This window comes from Athene noctua, chromosome 34 (genome assembly GCF_965140245.1).
Source record: "Athene noctua chromosome 34, bAthNoc1.hap1.1, whole genome shotgun sequence".
In the NCBI taxonomy this organism is placed as follows: Eukaryota; Metazoa; Chordata; class Aves; order Strigiformes; family Strigidae; genus Athene; species Athene noctua.
The window spans coordinates 1,397,858-1,411,984 of record NC_134070.1 but is presented as its reverse complement, the minus strand read 5'-3'; the positions used below and the strand labels follow the sequence as shown (position 1 = coordinate 1,411,984).

At 64.6% G+C, this 14,127-nt stretch overlaps 2 protein-coding genes across 2 annotated transcripts; one reads left to right on the top strand and one right to left on the bottom strand.

Annotated features, from left to right (window-relative positions):
* The first annotated feature begins 2,515 nt into the window (after positions 1–2,515).
* Positions 2,516–4,592, top strand: LOC141972687 (uncharacterized). Its single transcript, XM_074930653.1, has 2 exons — positions 2,516–2,643; positions 3,226–4,592. The coding sequence occupies exons 1-2, from the start codon at positions 2,602–2,604 to the stop codon at positions 4,180–4,182; spliced, it is 999 nt and encodes a 332-aa protein (XP_074786754.1). The 5' UTR covers positions 2,516–2,601; the 3' UTR covers positions 4,183–4,592.
* A 5,309-nt stretch (positions 4,593–9,901) lies between these two features.
* On the bottom strand, positions 9,902–13,336 carry LOC141972688 (class II histocompatibility antigen, B-L beta chain-like). Its single transcript, XM_074930654.1, has 7 exons — positions 13,006–13,336; positions 12,377–12,646; positions 11,814–12,095; positions 11,620–11,726; positions 11,521–11,544; positions 10,977–11,351; positions 9,902–10,092 (listed from the first exon to the last, which is right to left on the bottom strand). The coding sequence occupies exons 1-6, from the start codon at positions 13,094–13,096 to the stop codon at positions 11,343–11,345; spliced, it is 783 nt and encodes a 260-aa protein (XP_074786755.1). The 5' UTR covers positions 13,097–13,336; the 3' UTR covers positions 9,902–10,092; positions 10,977–11,342.
* Positions 13,337–14,127: the final 791 nt, after the last annotated feature.

Below are 14,127 nucleotides of genomic sequence, written 5' to 3'. Positions count from 1 at the left end.
AGGACAAGACTGGGGACACTGGGACAGGACAGGGGACACTGGGAGGAGACAAGGACACTGGCTCAAGACTGGGACCTCTGGGAGTGGACTGGGGCCACTGGGAGGGGACTGGAGAAACTGGGAGGGGACAAGGACACTGGGATGGGGACACTGTCCTGGGGAGACTGGGAGTGGGTTGGGGACACCGAAATGAGGGGGCATCAGGAGGGGATGGGGACACTGCAAGAGGACTGAGGCTACTGGAAGGGGACAGGGGACACTGGGAAGGAACACCAGGAAGGGGTAGGTGACACCAGGAGGGCACTGCCACACCAGAAAGGGACATGGACATTGGGACAAGACTGGGGGCACTGGGATGGGACTGGAGCTACTGGGATGGGGGATACCAGGAGGAGATGGGGCCACTGGGAGGGGACTGGGGCAACTGGGAGGGTCTGGGGATACTGTGAGGGTCTGGGGACACTGGGAGGGGACAGCAGGAAGGGGTAGAGGACACCAGGAGCGCACTGCCACAGCAGAAAGGGACTGGGGCCACTGAGAGGGGACAGGGCCCACTGGGATGGGACTGGAGCCACTGGGAGGGGACAGAGGCCACTGGAAGGGGATTGAGCCACTGGGAGGGGCCAAGGACAGGAGCTGATGTCCCTGTGTCCCTCCCGATGTCCCCGCAGTGTCCCTGGACGTGGTGCGGGAGGCGCTGGGTGTGACCCAGGAGAGTGAATTTGTCACCGCCCTGGCCACCGTCATCATCACGTGCCAGGCGGCCCTGTACGGCACGGAGACAGCCCAGCGTCACCTGGCCACCGCCCTCAGCGACCAACGTCAGCAAGCCAAACGCTACCGCAACAAGGCTAAGGCCATCACCGATGCCACCAAGGCCACCTCTGAGGCCACCGCCGCTTTCAGTGACACCCTGGGGACGCTGGAGGAGGTGACCCGTCAGCTGAGGACCTTGGTGGACGCTGTCACCCAGGACCTGAAGATGTCTCAAGGCTTCCCCGCCAGCGCCCAGGCCCTTGGGGACATCGTGGTGGCCTTGGCGACAGAGATGGGGGACAAGGAGGGGATGCAGAGGTTGGCCCGGGCACGCGAGGCTCTGCCAGGGGACAAGTAGGGATGGGGACACTGGGAGAGTCCTCCTCGTCTTGGGGACACCCCGATGTCCCCTGTCCCATTTGGGGACACCAGGAGGATCCTCCTCATCTTGGGGACACCCTGGTGTCCCATCTGGGGACACTGGGAGGTTCTTCCTCATTTGGGGGACACCAGGATGTTCCTTCTCTGTCCTGGGGACACCCCGATGTCCCCTGTACCACCTGGGGACGTTGAGCATGTCCCCTTCCTGGTCCAAGGCCACCAGGGACAGGTAGGTGACACCGTCCCCTGTCCCCCCCAATAAACCTCAGGGACACACTGAGCCCCTGACCTGTTACTGGGGGTTGGGGACACGACAGGGACATGGGGACACCAGGGGAAGGGGACACCCCCCCACCTCACCCCCTTCAGAGGACACCAGGATGTCCCCAAGCCATCAAGGATCAGGAGTGTCCCCAGTGTCCCCAAGCTGGATGTCCCCAAGCCATGGGGAACATGGCGAGGACACAGCAGGGCCATCCGCAGAGCTGTGTTGGGGACACTGGGGACATTATTGGGGACACACTGGGGCTGTGTTGGGGACATCTCTGAGGCCACCTTGGTCCCAACATTGTGGACACTCTGGGGACATCACAAGGGCCAGCACTGGGGCCACACTGGGGCCACCATTGAGGACATCCTGGGGACACTGAGGCCACCACTGTGGCCAGCATGGGGGGGACACATTGGGGACATGCCGGAGCCAGCCCTGGGGACATACTGGGGACATCAGGGGACATAGGGGGGCCATTAAAGTTTGCGGGTGGCCATGTTGGGGCCCCACAGGGGACATTGAGGGGGAACACTGGGAGCCATGGGGCTGCACTGGAGACAGTGGGGGAGATCAGGGGCTTTGAGGACATTGGGGGACATTGGGACATCATGGGGGGGGCATTGGGGGACACTGAGGACCGCGGGTGGCTGTGCTGGGCCCCGCTGGGGACATTTTGGGGGGACGTCAGGAGCATGGGGGTGCATTGGGGACATCAGGGGACAACGGGGGTGTGGGATCCTTTCAGGGACACTGAGGACATTGGGACATCATGGGGGGGACATCGGGGAACACCGAGGGCTGTGGGTGGCCGTGCTGGGTCCCCACTGGGGACATCAGGGGGGACATTGGGGGCCGCGGGTCCTGCGGAGAACAGTCCGGAGGGGGGGGACACTGGGAGCCGTGGGGTCCCACTGGGGATGTGGAGGGGACACTGGGGGGCCGTGGTGCCCCGTTGGGGACATGGAGGGGGACCCCCTGAGGGCGGTGGGTGGCCGTGGCGGTGTCACGGGGCAGGTGACGTCCCCACTGGCAGCGTCCCCTCGCCCAACCCCTGTGGGCTGAGCTTGGCCCAGGCCCAGGACTGGGTGAGGCCACCGCTGCCGCCCCGTCCCAGCCCTGCGTGTCCCCCCGCCGTGTCCCCCCGCCGTGTCCCCAGCGTGTCCCCCAACTCGTCCCCATCGCTGCCACCACCTATGGAGACGCCTGAGGCCACCGGGGCCACCGTCCCCCTCGAGGTGGGACAAATCTCGGAACTGGCTGGTGGGGGGAGGGGCAGGGGGAACGTGGGGGACAGGGAGGAGGGGGGTGGTCAAGGGGGCAGGGGGTGGCAGGGGGACAGGATCGGGGTGGCAGGGGGGTGACAGAGGGGACAGGGGTTGGCAGGGGGGTGGCAGAGGGGCTGAAAGAGGGGACAGCGGTGGCAGAGGGGTAGCAGAGGGGACAGGATCAGGGTGGCAGGGAGGTGACAGAGGGGACGGGGGTGGCAGACAAGGTGGCAGAGGGGATGAGGTGGCAGGGGGACAGGATCAGGGTGGTAGGGGGGGTGACAGTGGGAACAGGAGGGTGACAGAGGTGGTGGAGGTGTCAGGGGGGGACAGGGCTTGGCAGGGGACAGCGGTGACAGGGGACAGCAAGAGCAGGGACAGGGGGTGGGGAGGGACGTGGTGTCACCAGGAATGGGGGGGACACCCCAGGGGGACCATAGGGACAATGGCGGGGACGGGGGACACTGGGGGACCCCAAGCTGCCATCAGGGGACCCCAGAGGGGACAAGGGCCACGGGGGGACCCTGCCACCAGCCGTGTCCCTGTCCCCAGGTGTCCCCAAAGCTTCTGGAGCCATTGGTGACCGTGGTGGCCACCCTGGGCGAGCTGGGGGCCACCCCGGGGGACGTCCCCCTGCCCAAGCCCCCGGGCTCGCTGCGGACTGGGCTGGTTGACCTTATTTTCAATATCTCCCGGGCCATGGAGCACCACCAGGGAGAGGCCACCTACCTCCAGTATGATGCACTGGCCACCGCGGGTGACAACTGGGCCACGGTGGGCACCATCATCCCTAAGTGGCGGGAGTCGGTGGCATCGGTAGAGGCCGCCTGGGCCAAAATAGAGGAGAAGGTCACGCTCTTGCAGGATGCCTGTGGGGCTGTGGCTACCACAGAGGCTACCACTGGGGTCAGCAAGAGCGAAGTGGCAGAGGCGCTGGCCCGTGAGAACAGCGCATACCAGAATCTGCTGAAGGCCACCCGGGACCTGCCCATGGCCTTGGAGCGGGACATGATGGATGAGGCAGTGAAAACCCACGAGACACAAGTGGCTGAGGCCAGCACGGAGCTGCAGGCGGCCACCAAGGCCACTGAGGCCACCGTGGATGCAGCGTTGCATGCCAGGAATGTCAAGGAGTGGGAACGGCTGGTGGCGGTGGCCCAAGAGCCCCTGGGACGCTTGGTGGCCGCCTGCCAAAGGGCCACCCTCTTCTACCGTCACCTGTGGCACTGCCTCAAGGACATCGAGGCCACCAGACATGGTGGCCCCGAGGCTCCTGGGGTGGCCCAGGGGGGTCCTGGTGGCCCCAAGGACCCGCTGGCAGCGGTGGCAGTGGCCAAGACGCTGTGGGACGCAAGTGCCCGCCTGGCCAGTGTCTACCTCCTGCGGACACTGCGGAAGGTCCGGGGGCTGTTGGTCACCCCCAATGCCACCGGGGCCACCGCCGTGGCCCAGTGCTGCCGGGAGGCCACTGCCGCCCTCCCGGGGCTACTGTCACAGGGACCGCGGTAGGGGACGGTGGCTTCATTGGGGACAAGTGGCTTCCTTGGGGACCACTGGCATCAACTTGTCACTGCTGCAATCCTGGCTGAGTCACTTTGTCCCCAAATGTGTGTCCCCAACACCCTGGGTCCCCATGTCCCCCATGTCCCTATCCTGTGTCCCCATGTCCCCATCCTGTGTCCCCACATCCCTCCCAGTGTCCCCACATCCCCTCCCATGTCCCTGTGTCCCTATCCCACGTCCCCATGTCCCCTCCCGTATCCCCACATCCCTCCCAGTGTCCCCACATCCGCTCCCATATCCCCATGTCGCCCATCCCATGTCCCCACATCCCCCCCAGTGTCTCCACATTCCCTCCCGTGTCCCCATGTCCCCTCCTGTGTCCCCATCTGCTTTGCTGAGTAAGGATACCAAATAAACTAGAGCAGAGTGAAAAGAGCAGGTGTGTTTTACTGGGGATAACCAAATAGTGTAACAGAACGATACAGAAAACACGCGGTAAGAAAGGACAGAGCAGTGCAGTCAGACAAACAGGAAAACACGGGGTAACGCATCCAATCATCGCTGCAGGAGGGAGAAAATGGCGCTTCAGGAACATCCCTCCCCGCCACAGCCTGCACCAGCCCGGCCCCGCGGCGCTGGGCAGCCCCGGTTCCACGCGGGTTTGGGGAACCTCTCCCGGGCGGGGGGAAATCCTCCGCGGTGCCTCCGCCCGGAGCTGAGGCCTCCAGGGTCGCTGGGAGCGGGCCCGGCCTTAGAGACCCCAAAATCAGGCAGGCAGAAGAGCCGGCGCCTCGGTTTTGGGCGGAAATAATCGGGTTTGGCTCTCCCGGGAGATTCCCCCGGAGCCTGGCCAGGCCTCGGGGGAGAAGCTAAAGGAGTTTCCCTGATTATCGGATGGATTTATGAGCGAGGTCACACGCCAGGTCCCGGGGTCACAGCACTGTCTCTGTGAGCCCGTTATTTTATCCACACACAGAGAAAGGGAAAGATCTCTTGGGGACGGAGACGGTCGATGATGTTTGCGCTCCATTTTCCGCACACGTCCCACCGACGGTTACACGCGGAGTTACGTTCGGCTCGGGGCCGGTTGCTTAGGCTCCAATACTTCCACTTTTTACATCAGAATACGTGGTTTGATGTAACTTAGTACAATCCCTGTTAGCACGGCGGTTATCAGTTATAAAATATACAGGATTCATCTATAGGTCGGCTCTGGTTTGGGCTGGATGTACAAACGTCAGCACTTCAGGGCGTTCAGTCTGGAGAAGAGGAGGCTGAGGGGAGACCTCCCGGCCCTCTGCAACTCCCTGCCAGGAGGGGGCAGAGAGGGGGGATGAGTCTCTGGAGCCAAGGAACAGCGCCAGGCCCCGAGGGAATGGCCTCAAGCTGCCCAGGGCAGGGTCAGGCTGGCTCTGAGGAAGGATTTCTGTGCAGAAGGGGCTGTTGGGCGTTGGAATGGGCTGCCCAGGGCAGGGGGGGAGTCCCCGGGATCCCTGGGGGGGTTGAAGAGTCGGGCTGAGCCAGCGCTGAGGGATCTGGGGGAGTTGGGAAGGGTCAGGGGGAGGGTCAGGGTTGGGCTGGAGGAGCTTCAGGGGCTTTTCCAACCAGGATGATTTTGGGATTATGGGAGGTTGAGGGCAACAAGAAAAGCTTCTCTAGGACCATCAGGGAGGAGAGGAAGAGCAGGGAAAATGTGGGCCTTTGGGGGGGGAATTGGCAGACCTGGTTACCTGGGCTGAGGAGGAGCCTGAGGCACCCAACCATGTTTTTGCTCTGTGTCCAGCGGCAAGAGCTGCCGGCACACGGCCCGGGGGGCAAAGGGAAAGAGAAGGAAGAACTTCCTGGGGTAGGAGAAGGTCAGGATCAAGGTCATGGAAGGAACCGGGAGGTGCCCAAGTCCTTGGGAGCTGATGAGACACACCCGCGGGGCCTGAGGGAACTGGGGGGTGAAGCGGCTCAGCCTCCCTCCCTCCGATTGGAGAAGCCCTGGCAGTGCCGTCAAGTTCCCGCTGACGGTAAACGCGGAAACGTAACCCACAATTTAAAAAAACAAAACAAAACAAATAACAAAAATCGAAGCTCCAGGGAGCTCCAGGCCTGTCAGTCCCACCTCTGCGCCCATCAAGATCCCGCAGCGGATCCCGCTGGAAACTGCCGGGGCACAGGGACAATCGGGAGGTGGTTGGTGACACCAACGCGGCGTCACTGAGGGCAAATCGTCCCTGGGGGAGTCGGTGGCCGCCTGTGAGCGGGTGACAGCGCTGGTGGTGTCACGGGGTGAGCCCAGGGGGCAACCGAGCCCCAGGCAGGTGGTCACCGGGCCCTGCCCGCGCGCTGGGAAGGAGAAGAGTGACCCAAAAGGCTCCGGAATGGAGTTAAGGACAGGGAGGGTGCCCCCCCCTTACCGGCCCCAGGCAAAAGGCGCCTCCTTAGGGGAAGGAAACGAGCCCATCCCTTTAATTCGAACACCAACAAACGCGACACTGAACAGGCAGGAGGGGACAGGGAGGGATGTTCCAGCAGCTTAAACCCCCTCCCCACCTCCCGGCCCCCCTCCCTCCTTCCCGGCCCCAGCCTGGGCCCCATCTCTCTCCCTCCTCGCCCCTCGGCGCAGGGGCAGGGGATGGGGGTGCAGTCAATCCTCTGCTGCTTCCTCCTCGGGGGGAGGACTCCTCCGCATTCCCCCCCGCTCCACGTGCTTCCCCTCGCCTCCACAGACTCTCCCCACACGAGTCCCCCCCACAGGACGCATTTTTCTCGAGATGCTCCCCCGTGGGTCCCCCCTCCCCATGTCACACCTCCCAACACTGAACCACACCAGCGCGGGCGGCTTCTCCCCTCAGAGTCCCGGGGGTCCCCCCCGGCTGCAGGTGGGTCCCTGCTCCCCAATGACCCCCATGAGTGTGGGGGGGGCCCTGCTGTCTCACCAGGGAAACAGGGGGGCTCTGCAATAGCACCTGCCCCCTTCCTCCTCATTCCTCCCGCTGATCTCAGGCTGCGCAGAGCTGTTCTCGCCCCAAATCCTCTGCAATGTGCCCCCAAACCCCGCCTCAGTTTCTCCTTCTTAAAAACATTTTTGCAGATGCACATCCACTGTCACTCTTTGCCCCGGCCTTGGCCAGAGGAGGCTGTGACCTGGGGCCGGGGCAGCTTGGAGCAGCTTCTCACGGGGGCCACGGCTGTAGCCCCCTCCCCGGCTACCAGTAGCCCCAGCACACAGAACCCCGCACGCGGGGGAAGGGAAGAGCCGCTGCCGTCACCTGCCTGGGCTGGTGCAAAGTTCTGCCCCTGTCCCGCCCCACGTCCTTGTCTCTCGGGCGGAGAGAGGAGGATTTGCCGTCTGGAGCACTCGGGGGGGAGGGATTGGCGGGGTGGTGGCACTCCCAGAGCTGTGGCCAAGGGCTCCGTGTCCCCGCAGGGAGCGGTGAGGAGGCCATGCTGCAGCACGAGAACTATGACAGAGTAGCTCTAACACGATCGTGGTGGGATGCCTCACACGGCTGGAGCGCGGCAATCCATGGCTGCAAGCTCTTCAGGAGGGACAGACAGGGCAGGAGAGGTGGTGGAGTGGCCTGTGTGGTAGAGGATGCTGGGAGGGCTCAGAAATCAAGTTTAGTGATAATGGGGTGAGAGTGTGTGGATTAGGTTAAGGGCCAAAAACGCAGATCTTGCTGTGGGAGTCTGCTACAGACCCCCCAGCAAAGCGGTGAGGTGGGTGAAGCTTTCTACAAACAGTTGGGAGAAATCTCGCGGTCACTTACCCTTGTTCTTGGGGGGGAACTTGAACCTCCCGGGTGCCTGCTGGGATCACAGCACAGCAGAGAGGGAACAATCTGGAAGGTTCCTGGAATATGTGGAGGATAACTTCCTCACCCAGCCGGCTGGGGAAGGTGCCCTCCTGGACCTGCTGCCCGGGGACAGGGGGAGCTTGTGGGGGGGGTCAAGGTCGGAGGCCGTCTAGGGCGCAGCGATCATGAGATGATGGAGGAGAAACAAAGCGAGGGGTTAGTAAAACTGCCGCCTTAGCCTTCCGGAGGGCAGACTGTGACCTGATTAACAAAATCCCTCGGGAGGCTGCCCTGAAGGAAATGGGAGCCCGGCAAGGCTGGACGCGCTTCAGGAGAGAAGCGTTAAAGGCACAGGAGGCGGCTGTTCCCGTGTGCCGGGGAACACGCAGGCAGGGAAGGAGACCGGCCGGGCTAAACAGGGACCTTGGGCTGGATCTCGAGAATTTTTCTCAAGAAAAAGGAGAATCTGTGACCTTTGGAAGAGGGGGCAGGTCTCTCATGAGGACTCCAAAGATGTCGTGAAGCTGTGCAGGGAGAACGTTAGGAGAGCCAAAGCGCAGGTAGAGCTCAACTTGGCCACAGCTCTTAAAGATAATAAAAAATGTTTCTCTACATTCCTTAACAGCAAAAGGAGGATGAGGGAAAATCTCCCTCCCTTCCTGGATGCGGAGGGAAACCTGCTCACTGGATGAGGGAGAGACTGGGGTTTTGTCTGCCTTGACTTTAGCGAGGCCTTTGACACCGTTTCCCACAGCATTCTCCTGGCGACACTGGCTGCTCGCAGCTTGGGTGGGCAAACGCTTCGCTGGGTCAAAAACTGGCTGATGGCCGGGCCCAGAGAGTTGTGGGGAAGGGAGTTAAACCTGGTTGGTGGTTGGTAATGAGCGGTGTCCCCAGGGCTGGGTGTTGGGGCTGCTCCTGTTTAACATCTTTATTGATGATCTAGACCAGGGGATCGAGTGCACCCTCGGTCAGTTTGCAGATGACACCCAGCTGGGTGGGAGTGTTGGTCTGCTCGAGGGTGGGGAGGCTGCAGAGAGACCTGGCCAGGCTGGAGCCATGGGCTGAGCCCAACTGGGGGAGTTTCACTGAGGGCAAATGCCGGGGGCTGCCCTTGGGCCACAACAACCCCCAGCAGGGCTACAGGCCTGGGGAGGAGTGGCTGGAGAGCGGCCAGCCAGAGAGGGACTGGGGGGTTAATCGATGGATAACGAGCCAGCAGGTGCCCAGGGGGCCAAGGAGGCCAATGGCATCCTGGCTTGTGTCAGCACCAGCGTGGCCAGCAGGGACAGGGAAGGGATCTGCCCCCTGGGGAGGCCGCCCCTCGATTCCTGGGCTCAGTGTTGGGCCCCTCACCCCAAAAAGGCCATTGAATGACTCGAGCGTGGCCAGAGAAGGGCAACGGAGCTGGGGCAGGGTCTGGAGCACAGGTCTGCTGGGGAGCGGCTGGGGGAACTGGGGGGGTTCAGTCTGGAGCAGAGGAGGCTGAGGGGAGACCTCCTGGCCCTCTGCAACTCCCTGCCAGGAGGGGGCAGAGAGGGGGGATGAGTCTCTGGAGCCAAGGCCCCAGCGCCAGGCCCCGAGGGAATGGCCTCAAGCTGCCCAGGGCAGGGTCAGGCTGGCTCTGAGGAAGGATTTCTGTGCAGAAGGGGCTGTTGGGCGTTGGAATGGGCTGCCCAGGGCAGGGGGGAGTCCCCGGGATCCCTGGGGGGGTTGAAGAGTCGGGCAGACCCAGCGCTGAGGTGTTGCGGGAGGATATTGGACCCGCACAACTCCATGAGGGTTATCAAGCAAAAACATTTATTACATAATTACACTCTCATTAAAGCTCTCACTCCTTAATTAGCAAATCAGCAATTAGACAGTTATCAATCCTTTCTCCTATCAGCACAAGGCCACTCTCACACACTGTGCAGACCAATCACCTTCTTGTTCACGCGGCGGTAACTTCTCACAGTTCAGGACTTGTCCACAGTTCACTGTTGCAGCTGCCCACTGTTTTTTCCGCGCCACTTTGGCACAACTCAGCAGTTTCTGCTCTTTCTCCCAAGGCCTCTTTCTCATCAAAGCCCTGCTCCTTCTCAGGGGCTGTGCAGGGCTGACAGGCCGACGTCTCCCACCGAGGGATCTGGTGTAGTGGGGAACTGTCAGTGTAGGTTAACGGTTGGACTGGATGACCTTCAAGGTCTTTTCCAACCTAGATGGTTCTGTGATTCTCTCAGGGGGGGCTCAGCGCCCCATCCTCACCCCCCTGTCCCCTCCACAGAGCCCCAGAAGCCCCTCCCCTCCCCTGAGAGCAGCAAGACCCAGGGTTGACCCTGCGCCTGGCCGTGGGCACTGTTGGCATCATTGTGGGCAACGTCTTCATCATCAAGGCCATGAACAGCGCCCGCAGCCAGGGGGGCCTCTCGGCAGAGGAATTAAGAGCCCAGAGTGCCCCCAGCCCCGCTCCAACCCCCTGCTGCCCCCTTGCCCAGCCCCACGGGACCCCCTGAGCGGGGCGCTGCCTTCCCGGGCTCTGGGGCGCTTCCCAGCAGCAGGAAAGGTGCTTGGGGACAGCCTGGCACCGCCCGGTCTCTCTGTCACTGCCTCACCCACACCCTGCTCATCCTGGGGACACGGGTGGTGGGGAACAGGGTGACTGGGGGGCCCCTGGGGCTGGCGAGGCTGCGGGAGGGCTCTGGGGGGGGTAGCAGTGGCGGCAGGGTGGGGGCAGAACGCCTGGGTCCTGTCGGGGGGTGCTGGGTGCTGTGCCGGGGTGCAGGGCAGCGTCCCATGACGGGGCACTGCAGGTCAGACAGCAGCGGCCATCAGCGCCTGGGCTGGACAGAGTGACCCCCCCCAAAACCCCCCAGCCCAGAGCAAGCCCCCCACTCCCACCTCCCCCAGCGGGGTCAGGCACCAGGAGGGGGACACGGAGCCACCGACCAGAGCAGGGGAGGGGACACGGGACCCCTCAACACCATCCCCACCCCTGGGCCAGCCCGCAGGCGGCCGGACGATGTCACTCACCTCGCAATGTGTGTCCCCCCATCCCGCTGAGGATGCACAGCCCCGTCCCGGCCACCTGGGCCTGGGGAAGAGAGTCCCCCCCCCGCCCCCCTGTCCCCAGACGAGCAGGGCCGGTGGGTTCTGGGACACTTTACTGGGCAGAGCTGGAGCAGCTGAAGGCCACAGTGGGGGGGCACTGGGAACCCCGGGGCTTCAGACCACGACAGCCCAGCTGGGAGCCAGGGAGGGAGGGAGGGGGTGATGGGGGGACACCAGGGATGAGCGTTGGGCTGGGGGGCTCCGGGCCGGGTCGGTGCGAGGCAGAGGTGACGCGGGGGGGCAGAGGACGGGCATCGGCGCAGCGGAGCCGCGGGGGCAGGAGGTCGCTCAGGAGCCCTGTGGGGAGAAAGGGGGTGAGCGCCGGGACGGGGGACGGCGCGTCCCCAGGGCTCTGCCCCGGCACCGGCGGGGGATACGCTCCCGCCGGACGCGCTGCCCCTGGGCGCGGGGGGGACCCCGGCCCATGCAGGGAGCGGGGAGCGGGGCGGGGGGGGATGGATGGTACCTGCAGCCCGGGGAACGGGGCACCCTGAAACACAGAGAGAGCAGGTCAGTGGGTGTCCGGGAGACGCCCCGGGGCCCCCCCCAGTGCCCCCCCACTCACCTTCTTGCGCACGTAGAGGCCGAGCCCCAGCGCCAGGAAGATGAGCCCCAGCACGAAGCCCCCCACCCCCGTCAGCATCTTGCTGCGGGCGCCGTCCGACTGCAGCTCTGCGGGGCCCAGAGCAGGGGGTCAGGGCTGGGGGGGCCCGGCCCCCTCCCCACCCTCCCGCCCCAGGGGGCCGCGCAGGGCCTTACCCCAGCGCTGCCCGACGGGCTGCTGCAGGCTGACGTGCTCCACCTGGCACGTGTAGGTGTCCCCGCGCCGCGGGCTGGTTTCCAGCATCACCAGCACCTGGTAGGTCCAGTCTCCGTTGGGGATCACGTCCGTGGACACCACGCGCTCCGTCTCCTCCCGCCCGTTCTGGAACCACTTCACCTCGATCTCCGCCGGGTAAAAGCCCGTCACGTAGCAAGCCAGCCTGTCGGTCTGGGGCAGGGAGCTCGACTGCACGGGGGCGACCCTCACCTTGGGCGGCACTGGGAGAGAGCGGGAGGGCGCTGGGCCGGGGCCGGGCACAGAGCCCCGGGGCCGCCCCGCACGCCTGCCCCCAGCCGGGCCCAGCGCTGGCCCTGTGCTCCCCACGCAGGACGTGCCCGGGGAGGGGCCGAGGGACTCGCGCCCCCAGGGAAGGGCGCAGGGGCTTTGCTGGGGGCTGCCCGGGGCCCTGCCCCAGCACGGCACGGACACGCTCTGCCCGCTGCGAGCCCGGGGGCTCGGCTTGTGCCCGGCCGGGGGCAACGCGTGGCCACGCGCTCACCTTTCCTCTCCGTGACGAAGGGGGTAAAAACCTGGTAGTTGTGCCGGCAGAACGTGTCCAACGAAGCCCGTCTGTCCTCCAGTATCTCCGGCTGGCTGTTCCAGTACTTGGCTTGGGGCTCACCCAGGGGGGTGTCGCCCACATAGAGCCCCACGTCGCTGTCGAAGTGCGCAAACTGCTCCCGGTTGTGGATGTACCGATTCACAAACCTCACCCGCTCGGTGCCGTTGAGGTACTGACACTCATGCTCACCCACCTCCAGGAAAACCCCTGTGTGTGCAGGGAGGCCGTCACGGGGGGGCAGGGAGGCCCCGGGGAGCCCCCTCCCCATCCCCAGCCTCCTCCCGGCCGGCCCCACAGCCCCACAGCCGCCATAGGGCCGGCGCTGGGATCCTGCCCCCCGGGCCGCCAGTTCTCAGCCTGGGCACTGGGCAGAGCTGGGGGGCACAGAGCCCCGGGGAAGGGGGGCAGGAGGGGGCCGGGGCACAGCTGAGCCCAGAGGCTGCTCCTGGGCTGCAGCAGCGGGGGGAGCGTCTCCCCCACACGCAGCACCCCCACCCCAGAGCCCCCCGCGGCACGGGGGGGCCCGTCCCCACCAACAGCCCCCCCGTGCCGGGCTCCGAGCTCACCCGAGGGCTCCTGGCCACCAGCCGCGTGGGCTCCCAGCACCACCAGTGCCACCAGCACGGCCCCAGCTCCCGGGACACGACCAGCGTCCATCGCTGACACGGCAGAGGCTGGGCGAGTGCTGGGACCCCCGAGCCGGCCGCACTCTGCCCGCTGGGGCACGGCCCCGCTCCTGCCCAGTGCGGGACTGGGAGTCCCAGTGAGGCCCAGTGAGGAGCGAGGCTGGGCAGCATCACCCGTCACCAGGCAGAGCCGGGCCCCGCAGGGCTCCCCCCGACACTTGTCCTGCGCTGGAGCAGTGGCCCCCGGGCAGCGGTTGCCGGCCCCAGGCAGCGCTGGGGCTCCCCGGGCTCGGCGACCCCAACCTGCCCCCTCCCCAACAGCCTCTGCGGGGGGGTGCAGGGCCCAAGGTCAAAGGTGAAGCCCCCGGGCCCCTGCCTGGGCGTCCGTCTGTCTGTTTGCTCTGCAGGGTGCCCTGTGCTGCCGCTCTGCCCAGGAACAGCCGCATCTGCCTCGGGGCTCCCGCCGATTGGGCAGAGGCACAGAATCACCGAATCATCTCAGTTGGAAGAGACCGTGAAGATCATCTACCCCAACTATTAACCGGTGTCTGAAAAAAAACCTCTCTAGGTCCTTCGGGGAGGAGAAGAAGAACAGAGAAAACGTGGGGCAGGAGGAAAGGGCAGACCCGGTTATGGGGTCTGAGGAGGAGGCTGAGGCACCCAAACGCTTTTTTTCCTCCATCTCCAGCGGCAAGAGCTGCCGGCACACGGCCCGAGGGGCAAAGGGAGAGGCCTGGGAGGAGGAAGAACCGCCCGGGGTTGGAGAAGCTCAGGGTCAAGGTCATGGAAGGAACCGGGAGGTGCCCACGTCCTTGGGAGCTGATGAGACACACCCGCGGGGCCTGAGGGAACTGGGGGGTGAAGCGGCTCAGCCTCCCTCCCTCCGATTGGAGAAGCCCTGGCAGTGCCGTGAAGTTCCCGCTGACGGTAAACGCGGAAACGTAACCCACAATTTAAAAAAACAAAACAAAACAAATAACAAAAATCGAAGCTCCAGGGAGCTCCAGGCCTGTCAGTCCCACCTCTGCGCCCATCAAGATCCCGCAGCGGATCCCGCTGGAA

Excerpts from the sequence above, each read along its gene's own strand:
- LOC141972688 (XM_074930654.1), bottom strand. The coding sequence starts at position 13,096 with ATGGACGCTGGTCGTGTCCCGGGAGCTGGGGCCGTGCTGGTGGCACTG. Across the intron at positions 12,647-13,005 it reads TGGTGGCCAGGAGCCCTCGG|GGGTTTTCCTGGAGGTGGGT; the intron begins GTGAGCTCGGAG and ends CTGCACACACAG. Across the intron at positions 12,096-12,376 it reads CTTCGTCACGGAGAGGAAAG|TGCCGCCCAAGGTGAGGGTC; the intron begins GTGAGCGCGTGG and ends GCTCTCTCCCAG.
- LOC141972687 (XM_074930653.1), top strand. The coding sequence starts at position 2,602 with ATGGAGACGCCTGAGGCCACCGGGGCCACCGTCCCCCTCGAG. Across the intron at positions 2,644-3,225 it reads GGGCCACCGTCCCCCTCGAG|GTGTCCCCAAAGCTTCTGGA; the intron begins GTGGGACAAATC and ends CCCTGTCCCCAG.